General features: G+C 48.4%; 1 protein-coding gene across 1 annotated transcript; it reads left to right on the forward strand.

The window, feature by feature from the left end:
- Nucleotides 1-5,283: 5,283 nt before the first annotated feature.
- Nucleotides 5,284-14,866, forward strand: R3HDML (R3H domain containing like). Its single transcript, XM_045883872.2, has 5 exons — nt 5,284-5,664; nt 8,154-8,272; nt 8,391-8,523; nt 10,191-10,306; nt 13,914-14,866. Exons 1-5 carry the CDS (start codon nt 5,407-5,409, stop codon nt 14,044-14,046), a joined length of 759 nt encoding a protein of 252 aa, XP_045739828.1. The 5' UTR covers nt 5,284-5,406; the 3' UTR covers nt 14,047-14,866.
- Nucleotides 14,867-16,059: the final 1,193 nt, after the last annotated feature.

Here is a 16,059-nt window from a genome sequence, read left to right on the forward strand (position 1 = left end):
AAAAGGCAGACCTGGGAGCCCAGAGGTGCTGCTGAGTGAGCCTTATTTCCTGAGGACTTTCTCGGCATCTGTCCTGAGGCCTCTCCAATTCTCCTTGCTGGGCTGGGAACTACCACTGGCCACCCAACCACCCTGGTGCTGCGGAGTTACACGAAGCCGCAGGGGTCGAGGCCCGGCTCCCAGACTTGTTTGCTGTGTGACTGGGGCAAGTTGCCTCCCTTTTTGAACCTCGAATCCTCAACTATTAAAAGGAGATTAAAATGCTCAGGCATGGTTAATTCAGGTGGTAACAGATGGAAGATACCACTGTATAGAGGACTACTGCTGTTATTTTTTTTAGAAGCCTTTTTATTGTAAAAGAACACAAGTACAGAAAGTCACACAAAACAAATGGGGACCCCGTAAGGCAAACCACTTGTCACCACCAGTCAGATCAAGAAATAGGAGCCCCTTGGGGCACCTGGGTGGCTCTGTCAGTGAAGCATCCGACTCTTGATTTTGGCTCAGGTCATGATCTCAGGTCATGATCTCAAGGTTGTGAGATTGGGCTCCACGGTGTGGGGGATCCACGTCGGGCGCCTCTGCATCAAGGGGCTCCACATTGGGAACTCCATGTCAGACGTGGATATTGCTTAAGATTCTCTGCCCCTCCCTGCCACTCTCCTTCTTTAAAAACAAAAACAAACAAACTATATATATATGTATATATCCCTCAAATGTCCCACCCTGATCACAGCCTGACTTTTACAGTATTTCTTTGTGTTTCTTTAGTTTTATTGCCCAAGTACACATCCCTAGACCGTATAGTTTAGTCTTGTCCATATTAAAAAAAAATGTGTATCTTTTAAGTCTCTACTGATTTCCCTCTTCATCCTTTGTATTTTCTTAGTTTATCTTTTGGAAGTATCTGGAGCATTTGACCTGAAGAGTTTTGAAGAGTCTGAACCATCACTCTTATTTTTCACACGTGCTCCCCTCCCTCCAGCTTCCTCCCTACCCTCCTTGGATTTGGAATGACACAGTTCTGGGTTCCAGTCCCAAGTCTGCCAGTTGCTATGTGACCTTAGACAAGTCACTTAACTTCTTGGAAACTCTTTCCTCAACTGGCAGATGAGAGGGTGACCCAGAAGCTCTCTAAAGCTTCCAGCTTTCTCAGTCTCTTCCCTCAAACATCAGGCCTTTGTCCTGCAGTTTCTACTCAAAAGCAACTTTACAGGGTAAGGATCAGAGAGACCTGGTTCTGGGATCCAGCTTCCACTGGGGCCAGCCCTTGTGAACTTGGGCAAATTACTTAACCTCTCTGAGTTTTCACTTACTCATCTATAGAATGGAGTATCTATAGCATGGGGATTCTGGTACCTAACCCATGAAACTGGAGCAAGGCTTACATAAGCTCATGCCCTTAACGCATTTAGTGCCTGGCACCTGCTATGTGCTAAATAATCGTTGGCTGTTGTCGCTATTGTTCTTAGCTATTGTTAAGGCTACCATATAGTGATTGCTTACTCTGTGCCAGGCACTGCGTCCAGTGTCTTAAGATGTACTAACTCATTTAATACTCCCAACAGTGCCATGAGGCAGCCCCATTTTATAGATGAGGAAATTGAGGCACAGAAAGGTTAAGGAACTTGCCCACAGCCACACGGATGGTCTGCCATGAACCTAGGCTGTCTAGATCCAAAGCTGCTCGGCTAGCCACTGAGCAATACTGCCTCGAATGCTACTCCTCTCTAGAAGAATTTCCCCTTTGCTTGCCCAAGCCCAGAGAGAATTCCAGCAGGGGTGATGATGGAGCAATAGCTGAATCCAGCGTGATAAAATCCAGGAGTGAGAAGGTGTTCCTACCCTAAAGTGAGGTCCGGGCTCAGGGCACGAATCTGGGCCATCCCTGGTTATTTCCTGCCCCACCCCCCTTTCCTTCGGATCTGCTGGTGACCTGCTCAAGTGAACCTGGGCACCTGCTCAAATGAAGCAGGTTTAGCCAATGAGGACAGTAGAGGAGCTCCCACCTGGTGGAGCGGCCGGGGGTGTTGCTGGGTGCTTGCCCAGGGCCATCATCTGGGTTTCTGGGGATGTGTGAACCTGTGCGGTAGGAGATGGGGATTTTGTGTGTGGAGGCATCTGTCTGTCTGTCTGTCTCTGCACAGAGGCAGCATGGCCAGCCTGCCTGGGTACCCATCCCGTCTGTGCCACCCACTGGATATGTGACCCCAGCAAATGACTCACCTTTTTGTGCCTTAGTTTCCTCGTGTATATAAAAATGGATAGGATGATAATAATACTACCAACCTGGTAGGCTTTTTCTGAAGATTCAGTGAGCTTACCCAGGTAGGTGCTTAAAATAGTGCTGGGCACTGAGATAGGAGCAAATATGTCCAGCTTCTATGTTTTCAGAGGATTAAATGTGTAAAGGGTGAGTTCCTATATATGTCTGCGTGGGCACCCGGAGGTGCACGGTAGAAGGGATCTAAGGGGCTGGGGGAAGGAGCCGTCTCTGTGGTTTGTAGGAGGATGTGCTTGTGCGAGTGCGTGCATGCAGGTGCGTGTGGCGTGTGCACACTGGAGGTGCGTGCATTCTGTAAACGTGTGAGGATATTCACTGCAGACCCCAGTGACTACCCCAACAAGCTCCCGGCCCCAGGACAAGTCACTGAGGCTCCGTGTGCCTCAGTATCCCCATCTGTGCAGTGGGTGGGGTTGCTACCTCAAAGGCAGCCGTGAAAACCATTCAATCATGGATGTGAAGCTCCACACCTGTGCAAGCACCCATGCCATGGGGGAAGCTCCGTTGAGCATGCGGCCAGAGTGGGGCATAATCGTTGGTGCTCCAGGGTTTGGAAGTGCCCGGACTGTTTGCGTGTGCCTCCCCGGGGCTGCAGAGTTCCCTCTGGGTGCCGCGGGTCCCAGCCTGCCATAGGCATATAAGCCCTTAGGCCAGTCTCTTTCATGGGATATCTGAGGCCCAGAGAAAGATAGGGCCTTACCTCAGGACACCCAGCACTCTGGAGGCAGAGATGGGGCTGGACTGGAGCCAAGCTCCCTTGTCCTTCTGGCGTGGTGATAAAGGCCTGTCCACGTCAGGGTCAGCAGCCCAGCCCTCACTGCCTCTGCCTGCCCCCCTGCCCCAGCGTCCAGCAGGCGGCCACTCTCACAGGAAGGTGTGTGGTTTGGCAGCAGGCTCTGTCTGGGCCAGGAGGCTGAAGCTGGGTGGCTGCCTAGGGTGGGAATTCCATGTGTCTGGGGAGAACCCCAGCCCACAGCCCTTCACTGCCACCTGGCTCAGCGGCACCCCGAGGCCGAGGTCTGCCAGCGGATTCTCAGAGGTCACTGGAAGAGGAGGCTGAAGACTTACAAATGCTTCAACTTTGGGGTTTTTATATAACACCTTTTTTCTAAGTCTACCTCCTCCATTACAGAAGTATTGCTTGTGACTTGTGAAGAATACAAGTGATCAGAGAAGAGAAATTACACTCTTTCTTAACCTAGAAATACAGCAACTCAGGGACCAAAGGGGCTTTGACAACACACACACACACACACACACACGTGTAGACATCTGCATGCTCGTGCGTGTATCTGTACAAACCCACACACACGCACACACACTGTGTGCCAGGCACAGTTCTAAGTGCTCCACAAGTGTTAATTTGTTTAATCCTCATAACAGCGCTATAAGGTAGGTACCATTATTACTCCTATTTTGTAGATGAGGCACAAAATGGTTGAGCAACTTGCTCAAGGACACCCAGTTAGTGAGTGAAATAATGGAGATTTGAACCCAGATCCATCACTTAATTAGGCTACCTGGTGCTATGTTTGAATAGCATGGTAGTGACTATCCTCCTAGGCTTTCCCCCTTTCCATCGATATTGGTTTGGTTACAAAAACAGCATCCTTTTTACATACTAACAGTGCTTGGGGGTCAGACTTGTATTTGAATCCTGTCTATCGCAGACAAGCTGGCTTGACTTGGGGCTTGTCCCTTCATCTCTCAGACTCAGTTTCTTCATCTGCTAAATGGGGAGCTATCGTATCTGCTTCTCAGGGTTGGCTGAGCTTGTGTGTGTGTGAAGCACTCAGCCCAGGCCTGGCACATAGTAGGTGCTCATTAGATGGCGCCAAGCTAATTGAATACTCTGAGGCTGGACGGCTTTGCAGGGAAAACAGAGAACACTCTCTGGAATCAAGGTAGCCTCCGTGCTGGGGTCTGGAAGGCAGAGAAAAGCCGCGGCATCGGGGGTGTCTGAGGTGGGGGGTGGCATTTCTTCCCGGAGTCCCTGCCATTGCCACATCCCTACCCCAACTAGCAGCTCAGCCCCAGCCCGGCAAGCCCCAGCCCTGCAATCCCCAGGTGGAAGCAGGAACCTCAGAGGCGCCAGAGGGTGGGAGGGGAAAGCCCACAGATGGGCAGGCGGAGCCTCCTGTCCAAGTCTGGCCCGGCTGGAAAGGGAGGGGGCTGTGGGGCCCGGATGTCAGATGCCATCAGCTCCCAGGGGACCATTAAAGTCGCTGCGCTGCCAGGCGGGCCAGGTTGTCTGCAGCGGTCCCTGCATCCTCAGCGCCTCCTGCCACCTGCCTGGGCTGCCCGGCCTGGGTACGAGCCCCTGGGAAGCTGTTGTCTGGTCTCCTGCACTCCTGTCTCTGGCTCTCTTCTCTTTCACTCTGTTTCTCCGTCTTCTCTGTTCTTCCTTCCCCTGTCTTTCTCTCTCTCTCCCTCTGCTTCTGTCTCTCCCATGTTCTTTCTTTTTCCCCTTCACTGTCTCCCATTCTCTCCTTATCTTTCCACCTTTCAATTTCCTTCATCCCTGTTCTCTGTACCTTTTTTTTCAGATGCCTTTTTCGTCTCTCTCATTTTCTTCCTCTATGCTTCTCTTTTTCTCTTCCTCTTTCATCCTCTGCCATCTGGCTCTTCCTGTGTCTCACTCTCAACCCCCAAAACGCAGCAACTCAGGGATGAGAGGGCCCTGCACTATGCCCCGGGGAAGGTTGGCCCTACGCCTCTGAGGGAATCGATGGAACCCACTTGGAGCAGGATTGGTGAAGAGGGTGTCCAGGCTGGACAGGACTGGTGTCTGTCTCCTGGGCTGGTGGGATGGAGCCCTGGCTTGGAGGTGGTAGCATCATCTGCATCATATGGCCTGATCAGGATTAGTTACTGTCCAGGCATTTCCTTCCATTGCCCAATACACTGAATCCACTGGGGCGGGAAGGACAGGGTGTTGGGCTGACTAGGACTAGACTACCAGGACTAGAGCTGAGTCAGGAGATCTTTGCGAAGTTCCCAGGGGTTAGCATCCTTGGGGTGGCAATGCTGGAGAACACTCAGGGTTTGGTGCCCTCATGCCCACTCCCTCCAGGCAGCCGGCTCTGACTGCACAAGGTGACGTGTGACCCTGCCAGCCAGCTATGCCCCTGCTGCCCAGCACCATGGGCCTGGCAGGCCTGCTCTTCTGGGCAGGCCAGACAGTGAATGCCTGGATGCCCAATGCCACCCTGGCACTGGCCCGGACCAAGAGCACAGCTGTGTGGCCCCTGAGTGGCCTGGGGGTGCCCCGGTACCAGCGGAAGCGCCTCATCTCTGCTGGCGACATGAGTGCTTTACTGGATTTTCACAACCACATCCGGGCCAGTGTGCACCCACCTGCGGCCAACATGGAGTATATGGTGAGTTCCCATGCCCTCCCCTGTGCCCTTTCCAGCGAATGCCAGTCAATTCAGTGTGTTCTGGAAGGGCCGGACCATTCGCCAGCCTGACCCCACTAGCCAGTATCTGGGTGTCTGGGTCCTGCGGAAAGGCAGGAATTAGTCTACCCATTTTATAGATGAGAAAACAAAGGCAGTTGCGCAGGTCCTCTTGGGAAGCAGGGTCAGCAGACTGCCAGGCATGGACCATCCCCTGTATGCCTAGCCATAATCTACACTCGGCCCTGAGAGTATTCCTCTTCCTTCAAGGTGGGGCTTGTCATCTCCATTTTCCAATAAAGAAATTGAGATGCAGAGGTTTAATTTGGCAAAGGTCATCCAGCTGGGATTCTAACCCAGGTCTGCCTGCTGCTAAAGGTTGTGGTTTTAGCAGATACAATACCCACCCCCCCACAAGGACTTGGGCTCCCTGCTGGGCACCTGCAGGGGGTGTGTGGCTGGAGCTTTCCATGCTATTGTCTCTTTGCTTTAGGCGTCTGATGGACACACAGACTGTATTCAGCAAGCCCCTGGAGGCAGAGTGTGGGGACTGGCACCTGGGGTTCTCAAGCTGAGGAAAAGTGGCAGACCAGCTGTAGGAGCTGAGAAGTGTTCCCTTAAAGAGGCAGGGCCAATGGCTGTCACCGCAATGCCCCAGAAGCCAGACCCTGGGAGTGGTGGAGGGGAACCTTTCTCTTTATCGCAGTCCCTCCCCCCAGGACCTTTGTTCCCAAACCAGCCTGGAGAGATGGGCTTCTAGCCCACCCACAGATTTCTTTAGGGAAAGAGATTGTCAGTCTACCCCCCCCCCCCAAGACAAATATGTGCTACTCAACAGCCTGGAAATTCCTGTGCTTTTGCCATGTGTCCATTCACTTACGTACTGACTGCCGCTCAGTGCCAGGTACCACGTTAAGCCTCGTGGGCATTGCTGAGAACAGGGTGGACGTGTTTGGACCCCTCTCTTGGTATCCCTGTGTCATCTTCAGTAGCTGGCTTCTGCCCACAGACGGGTATCTGACTAAGGATATTTGCTCAAGGAACCCTTTCTCTCCCGCCGCCTCCCAAAAAGTTCCAGTCCCGTTTCACATTCTTACACCCACCAGGATTGTAATGATTGTTTAATGTCTCATCTCCTTGCTAGACTGTAAGTCCTGGGTGGCTAGAAATACTGTTCAAGATTTGCTGAATGAACAAATAAAATAAATGAATGACTAATATCTCAGAGAATCCCAGGAAGACAGAGTGGAAGGAAACTGGTATTTTTTTTAAAGTGATACTTTTTCAAGTTGTAAAAATTGGGGCATTCACACATTGGAAAATTATGAAGCTATTAGCAGGGATGAGGAGGGTATTCTCTATGTGCCGATGTGGAAAAGCCACTAAGATAACCTGTTTAGTTAAGTGAAAACAGCAAGGGGTCTGATAGAATGTCTGGCCGGCTGCCATTTGTAAAAAAAAAAAAAAGTAGATATATATAATATTTTATACACTTATGTATACTTAATTATATACAATTATATATACTTATATAATTATATATGTGTGTATGTGTATATATGTATGTGTATATATATTTGTATGTGTATATGTACATATATATATATACTTGTACAGATATAGAATATTTCTGGAAGAAGATGCCAGAAATCACAGTGATGGTTGCCTCTAGGGGGCAGGGTGGCTGGGGGAACAAGGATAGGATTGAGCCCAGTCTGCTCCCACTATACCCAGAGAAGCCCATCTCTCCAGGCTGGTTTGGGAACAAAGGTCCACTTTTCCTCCTTTGGGCATCTCATGTATTACATTTGCACCTGTTTTCACTATTTAAAAAAAAAAAACAAAACATTTTGAATTCAAATATTTAATGTTAAAAGAAATTTGTTTTAAGAATACAATAAATACATTAAAAAGCCAGTCCCCTCCACATCACCCTGGGCTCAGCCACTTCTAGGGACTGTTAACTCCTGGACCAACAGCCTGGGACCTGTTCAGAGCAGAGAACCCCCAGCCTGAAGTCCAGTGTGGGGGGAAAGGGTGCCGGAAGAGGAGTCAGTAGGTGTGGGTCTTGGCTCTGGTGTGGACTTTGAAGTCCTAGGCCTTCTCTGACTCCCAGTGTTCTAAGCTGTTGACTGGATTTGGTGCAGGGTTCCAAGGAGATGGCAGATGAAATGCGTGTCTCTGGACACGGCTGGGATGATGGTGGTGTCCCCCTGGGGAATCTCATGGCCTTTCTTTTATTTTTTATTTTTATTTTTTAAAGATTTTATTTATTTATTTGACAGAGAGAGACACAGTGAGAGAGGGAACACAAGCAGGGGGAGTGGGAGAGGGAGAAGCAGGCTTCCCACGGAGCAGGGAGCCTGATGCGGGGCTCGATCCCAGGACCCTGGGATCATGACCTGAGCTGAAGACAGATGCTTAACGACTGAGCCACCCAGGCGCCCCTCTCATGGCCTTTCTCTCCCTAGGTCTGGGACGAGCGGCTGGCCAGGTCTGCAGAGGCCTGGGCCACCCAGTGCATCTGGGCCCATGGGCCCTCACAGCTAATGAGATACGTGGGCCAGAACCTCTCCATCCATTCTGGCCGGTGAGTTACCTTCTGCCCTTCCTTCTCTCAGTCACTCAACAAGGTCACCGAGCAAGGTGGTGGCAGAGCAGCTTCTCCACTCCCCAGCTGGCATCTTCCATCTTCTCTGCCTCCCCAGGTACCGCTCAGTGGTGGACCTTGTGAAGTCTTGGTCTGAGGAGAAGCGCCATTACTCGTTTCCAGCCCCCAGGGACTGTCAGCCGCGCTGCCCCTGGCGCTGCAGTGGCCCAGTCTGCTCCCACTATACCCAGGTACCCCTCTGTTGGGACGAACGGCCAAGGGAGAACAAATCCTGGTAGCTTAGAAGACAAAGAATGTGGCAGAACAGAAATTAAAGAGCAGAGGCCCTATGGACTTTCTTTCACACAATAAGCATATTCCTGGAAAGTTGTGTGTAGATTGAGTTGAGTTGACTGGATCTTGTTTTGAGTATCTTAGGTGGGCTGACCAGATTGTTTAACCACCAAAATGGAGATGTGTGGTCTGACAAGTTCAAGAACACTTTTGAATTCAATAGGTCCAAACATTTTCGAGTATTTTCTTTTTTTTTTTTTTAAAGATTTTATTTATTTATTTGAGACAGAGAGAATGAGAGACAGAGAGCATGAGAGGGAGGAGGGTCAGAGGGAGAAGCAGACTCCCCGCCAAGCAGGGAGCCCGATGCGGGACTCGATCCTGGGACTCCAGGATCATGACCTGAGCCGAAGGCAGTTGCTCAACCAACTGAGCCACCCAGGCGCCCCGATTTTTGAGTATTTTCTGTCTTTTCAGGATCCCACTATTTTTATTATTATCATCATCATCATCATTTTTTTTTTTTTTTAAAGATTTTATTTATTTATTTGACAGAGACAGCGAGAGCAGGAACACAAGCAGGGGGAGCGGGAGAGGGAGAAGCAGGCCTCCCGCTGAGCCAGGAGCCCGATGCGGGACTCGATCCCAGGACCCCGGGATCATGACCTGAGCCGAAGGCAGTTGCTTAACCAACTGAGCCACCCAGGCGCCCCATCATCATCATTTTAAGTAGGCTCCATGCCCAGCATGGAGCCCAGATTGGGGCCTGAGCTCATGACCCTGAGATCAAGACCTGAGCTGCGATCAAGAGCTGGATGCTTAACTCACTGAGCCACACAGGCACCCCTAGGATCCCACTATCTTAAAAGAATGCTAAAATAAAATGACAAAAATTGTAGTATACTTTGAGTGCTAATATTGAATATGTTACCACTTGTTGCACACAAAAATACAGCATGATATAATGTTGCAGGAAATGGGACCGAAACTTCCCACTGTAGGACAAATATTTTCTTTCAGTCTGTCCATCTCTCTGTGACTCATGTGCAGTTAAGGTCAAAAATCTACATTGGAGACCCTCTGGGAAATGTGAGGCCTAAACCTTTCTGATAGCCCAGGAGATATTATTACCTTCATTTTACCAAAGAAGAAACTAAGGCACGGCATGGTTAATTGACTTGGCCAAAGTCACACACTAGTGATACTGAGATTCTGATCCAAGCCTGTTTAACTCCAAAGTTTGTGTTTTAATCTCCAACACAATAATGATTTTTAAACGGTGGCTGCTAGGGAAAAAAGAAAGAAAGAAAATTAATAGAACAGTATAGAAAATATTACCATATATCACATATGAAAAGATTAAATGTTGGTTCACAAAACTTTTGTCCCAACTGTTTGTGCGTGATGTGCACTGAGTAACAATTTAAAATTCATTCCTTACTATTGGTTGTAGTAAAAAACAAAAAAGCTTGAGAAACATTATAGCACAGTGTGTCTCCAGGAACATTGCCTCCCCCAAGAAGACCTTACCCACCCTGAATCACATCCAGGAGCCTCCCAGCCTCAAAGAACCTGGGACCCCTGAGTCCATCTCAAAGCCTCCCCTGTCATTGTCCTTCCTCAGATGGTGTGGGCATCCTCCAATCGGCTGGGCTGTGCAATCCACACCTGTGGCAGCATCAACATCTGGGGCAACACCTGGCATCATGCAGTGTACCTGGTCTGCAACTACGCCATTAAGTAAGTGCAGCACGGAGACATGGGGCCATGGGGTGGGGTGGGGGGGTGGGGGTGGGGGTGGGGTCGGGGTGAGGGGTGGACCCTGAGTGGAATGGGCAGAATTCCAGGAAAAGGAAGATGCCCAGAACACTCTGCCTTCTCCCATTCTAAGTAACCTTAATACCGTACAATCTGGTAGTTTTAGAGTCAATCAATAATTCTTTTTCTTTACCCAAATCGCAAAAGTGATTGGGAGGTAGACAGAGGACCAAGTCAGGTGGATAGGCAGCCTCACTGATGAAGTCAATAGTAGAGAATGTGGTTTAGATGTGCCAGACAAGCAGGCTTGCAAATATCTCACCCTCGAATTAGACCTGCATACCCACTGACTGGCAACCCCAACAGTCACAGTCCTCTTCCGTCAAGTGCAGCTAGCCCCTTTAAGTTTGTCACAGGAAGTGGAGCAACCAAGAACACCTGTTCCCTGCAGCCAGGCAGATCCCAAAGGAAAGAAGAGGATAGAACAAGCATGCTCAGCTCCTCCCTCCAGGCTCTCCAATCAGCTTCGTGGGAGAGAGGTCATGAGTGGCCTTTATATGCACGTCTCTTGGAAACACGGGGAAAGAAGGATGGAAGTTCCCATCCAACGTACAGTATACAAACTTGCCAACATTACAGATTCTCACATAAAAACAAGAACAAATTCTAAGTAAAAATGACATTTAGAATTTCAAAATTACATGCTGATGACCACCTTTTACTCTCAAGTAGCCCTTGACCATTTACAAAATATTTTCACCTCATTATCTCATTGAAGAGATGAAAGAGAAAGAAGGAAGGAAAAAGGGAGGGGTACTGGGAAAATGTTTTCCTTTTTTAAGAAGAAATTGAGGATCAGAGAGGTTAAGTAATATACAAAAGCCACAAGCCAGGAGGAAGCAGAGCTGTTTGAAACACAAGTCTTGATTCAAGTCTTGTTCTGTCTGCCATACTATTCTGATGTTCTGGAAGTCACTGGTAGCCTGAACACAAATTCTCAAGCTATTTATTTGGTAATGGTGACATCTATTAACAAAGTATCAGCCCAGCTTTATCAGACACAAAAGTACAAAGCAGACTTTGTTACAAATAGCTTAAGGGACTATTCCAATTTGCTGATACATTGAATTTTTGCAGCATTGAGTATTAACACTATAGTTGTTAAGATTTTTATGCTCTAAAAAAAAAAAAAAGAAAGAAAGATTTTTATGCTCTAGAGTCAAGACTGTCAAGGTTCAAATTTGTGATTTAACTTAACTTCTACATGCCTGTTTCTTCATCTGCAAAATGAGAATAAAATAGTACCTACTCATTGAGTTATTGAGAGAAGTAAGTGATCTGACCCAGGTAACACCCCCGGGCTCATGAAGTCAGAACACATGTTGGCACTTACTGCTATGACCAGATCTGGGTGTGATGTCCAGCTCTACCATGTGCATGTGAGGACTTTGGATAAGGCATTTCACCTCTATGGACCTCCATCTCCTCTTTTAAAATAGGGCTGATCCTACCTGTCTCACAGAGGATCGCTGTACATAGTTGCCCATAGTACATTCTCAAAAAATGGTGGCCATGGTTATAACTAGGTTATAGACTCTTTGAGGGTGGGAAATAGACCTGATTCATTTCTATATCCTTTTACTACAATGATTTCAACCTCCTCCCCCTTTCTTAAGCAAAACTTTTTTCCAAGTGGTTAAATTAAACAGAAAAAGAATGACTTTTATTCCATCACCCCAGGTGTCTCCACTTCTCACATTCCCTGCCTCCAAACTTCCGGGAGCACCTTCTGAAAACTATGCACTGACAGCATCTGGCACAAATCCTGATGCCCAATAGATGCTCCCGAAGTGTTTGTTGAATGAGTAAGTGAATGAACCCCATATAAAACCAGAAATGCATACTTTTCTAAGCACTTTGGCTGACTTTATTTACGGTCATTCAACAATCACTTTTGGAGAAAGAAGATTCCATTTCTGCCCACAAAGAGTGTTCATATGAAGTGTGAGAAAAGGCGGCACTGGACTTGCAAAGATAACACTACAAGTCAGCGGTGAGATTACCATGCAGCCAGGAGCAAGGGCTGAGGTTTGATTTAAGGCCATGAGAAGAGGAGGGAGAAAAAGGAAAATCTGTGAGCTGGGCTGGAGAAGAGAGATGTGGGAAGGTGGCATATGTGAACAGGATCCACAGCTGATGGAGCAGTCTGGAATGCCTGACCAAAAGCTACAGGTGTGTTTCTGTAAGCAGGGAGGGAGGAGGATGGAGGGGGGAGCAAACTAGGGCCCATGGCCAAAGCCTCGCCCTCTGCTTGTTTGTGTAAATAAAGTTTTATCAAAACACAGCCATGCCATTCATTTACGTATTATCCAGGGCTGCTTTCATGCAATAGAGATATCCGGTCCACAAAACCTAAACATATTTGCTATCTGGACCTTTACCTAAAAAAATCTGCCAATCCCTGCACAGGCAAGAGGAATCCAGTAAAAGTTTTTGAGTAGGAGAATGTGATGAAGGTGGTTTGTTCGTTTTTAACAGCTTTCTTGAGATATAATTCACACCCCATACAACTCGCCCATTTGATGTGTACAATTCAATGGGTTTTGGTATATTATATTATTAATTTGTTTTAATTGTGGTAAAATATGATTTTTTTAAATCTAATTAATTTATTTGTCAGAGAGAGAGAGCACAGGCGGGGGAGCAGCAGGCAGAGGGAGAGGCAGACGCCTTGCTGAGCAAGGAGCCTGACGTGGGACTCAATCCCAGGACCCTGGGATCGTGACCCTTAACCAACTGAGCCACCCAGGTGCCCCCATTTTAATCATTTTGAAGCGTACATCTCAGTGGAATTCCTTACATTCACAATGTTGTGCGGCCATTGCCACTATCTACTTCCAGAACTATTCCATCACCCCAAACAGAAAGTCTGTAACCACTAAGCAGTCACTCCCTACCCCACTTCCCCCAAAAGGCCATGGTCTGTTGAGAGGACTAACTCAGGAGCAGGCAGGATGGGTTTGGGATCTGGTCATCGCAAAAATGGGCAGTGGCGGCCGTTGACGAGGCTTCATGGTCACGTGCCCCCATGATCAAATCATACTTGGCATCTGATTATTCTAGTTGCTATCCGCACAGCACTTTTGTAAGTTCTAAAGTGTTTGCACATCATTTTTTGTGGATACCGTTTCATTTCTTTATTTTATTCAGAAGAAATGAGGTGGTTTTTTCTGTCACCAGCTGGCCGGTCACAGAATCCAGGACCAGAACTCAGAGCTGCCTGGGTCCGGGATGGGAGGCCGGATGGAGGGAATAAGAAAATCAACACTTAATGAAGAGTCATGTCTTTGCCGGGCACGGTGCTAGGTGGGGGCACACATGGCCCCATTATTTGATCTTCGCTGCCTCCCTGTGAGAGAGGGGAGTCTTCTCTTGGTTTTACAGATGAAGAAACCAAGGCTGGAAGGTGTGACTTGCCCAAGGTCTCATAGCCAGTCAGTGGCGGTGCTGAGATTAGGGAAACCCGTATGGAGGTTGCCAACATTAACTCTCCTCTGTCCCCGTCTCCTCAGTACCTTTTCTCTTCCAGGGGCAACTGGATCGGCGAGGCACCATACAAGATGGGGAGGCCATGTTCTGCCTGCCCCCCGAGTTCCCAAGGCACTTGTATTAGCAACATGTGTTTCTCTGGACTCAAATCCAACAGGCTCCTGTGGTTCTAACTTTTCCCTGGGCCCTGGAGGTGTCTCTTGCCCTCCCCCAAAGGCTCCCTCCCCAGAGACCAGGTGAAAGAATGTAATTGTTTTTTTGTAAAGGACATTATTGGGCTCACTCTACCGATCTGAATTTTCTCTTCTGATTCCTCTGTTCCTGAAATGTCCAGCATGTACCCGAAGAAAACAACCTCCCGGCCTTCTTTCTTTCTTCTTCCAGCTTTCTTCTCTCTGGCTTCCGGGAAAGAGGCCTGCATCTTTCATTGACTCAGCGCTCAGAGAGCCAGGGCTGGACGGAGCTGACCTTCGGGTCCCAAACCCACAAGTCTTTGTCCATCCAGTGAAGGCTATTTATTAAACAATCTTTAGCCAGAAACCCACTTTCATTCATCCAATGACAGCCAAACTTCAAGGACTTGTGGTTTGCTCCCTGAGTTGGGAACATTTCAGGTCTGAGCTTCTACAAAAACAATTGAAATTGACTTGTGGATTCAGGCCCCCCTTTTACAGATGGGTATACTGAGGCCACGCAAAGGGGTGTGACCTACTGATAGCTGCACAGCTTGTCCCCAACAGCACCCAGGTCAGAGCTTAGGCCCTGACAAGCCCTGCAGGCTGCTGGACCCCTCTCTGAGCATTAGGACTGGGAGTGCAAAAACAAAGCAGGCCTGAGGGAACTGTCTTCTGGGCCTTTTTCTCTTTCTATCACTCCACCTGTCTGTCTGTCTGTCTCTTTATCTCTCCCCCACATCCCCTGTAGAATCTCATTCTCATTCCCATAAACCATTTCCTCTCTCCCCACTCCACCCCACCCCACCCCACCCCACCCAGTTATCATGACACACAAAAGTCCTTTTGTTTCCAGAGATAGTAAAATCTCCCCCTCAGACCTTGCCCTCCAGCGGGGGCCCACTCCCTGCCTGGCCAGAGAGCATTCCATTCAAAGACCTGAATGGAAAACAGGCCCCTACATCCTGCTGGATGGAGTGAGTTTTCTTCCCTCTTGGTCATTCCCACTGAGGCCACGGTCCTTGCATGTCAACAGCCACCCCCCCTACCCAGCCCCCAATAAAGTCCTTTTAGATCTGATGCAGTGGCTCTTTCTGGTTCTTCCCCCCTCAGCTCCCAGAGTGGGTCAAAAAAGGCAGGAAGGAAATTGAGTAGTGGGAGATGGAGTGAGGGCAAAACCAGCTCCAGAGAAAGGCCAGGAGAGGGGACTAACAGCCCCTACTTCGTGCCAGGCACGACAACTAGCTCAGTGCACGTGTGCACGGGTGTGTATTACTATTCCCTTTTACCAGTGAGATAAATGAGGCTTAGTGTGACCGCCCATTTCCAAATGCTAGAAATGAGTGAAGAGAAACATGGATGCTGTTGTGAGTTTATTATTTGCAGATTATATCCTTCCTCTTTTTTTTTTTTTTTTAAGATTTTATTTATTTATCTGACAGAGAGAGGCAGCGAGAGAGGGAACACAAGCAGGGGGAGTGGGAGAGGGAGAAGCAGGCTTCCCGTTGAGCTGGGAGCCCGATGCGGGGGCTCGATCCCAGGACCCTGGGATCATGACCTGAGCCGAAGGTAGACGCTTAACAACTGAGCCACCCAGGTGCCCCCCCTCCTTTTTTTTGGAGGGAGTATTTTCATTTCTAAAACAATGGTGATAATAAAGGTTAGATTTTTAATTATTAATGTCCTTATATTGGGGGAAAAAACGCTTGCTAGCCCTATGCCAATTTCTTGAAATATTCTGGAAATTTAAGTGGCGTGTGACCCCTTGAATTAAATGGTATGCATAAGGTTGAATAGCTAGTAGGGAGGAGGCATAGGATTTGAATTTAGCTTCATCTGACCTCAAAGCCTGTGGGATCTTGACTTCCCCACATTGCCTTCCTGTGCCTTGAGTACCAGAATGACAATGACAATCACTGGCATTTATGAACTGCTTAGCACACTCTTAAATTCATTGAATTATCACAGCCATCTTGTGTGATAGGTACAGTTCCTAGTCACCCTTTACAGACA

This window comes from Mirounga angustirostris, unplaced genomic scaffold, assembly GCF_029215605.1.
Source record: "Mirounga angustirostris isolate CCGP_5_RB_7025 unplaced genomic scaffold, mMirAng1.0.hap1 SCAF_10, whole genome shotgun sequence".
Taxonomy (NCBI): Eukaryota; Metazoa; Chordata; class Mammalia; order Carnivora; family Phocidae; genus Mirounga; species Mirounga angustirostris.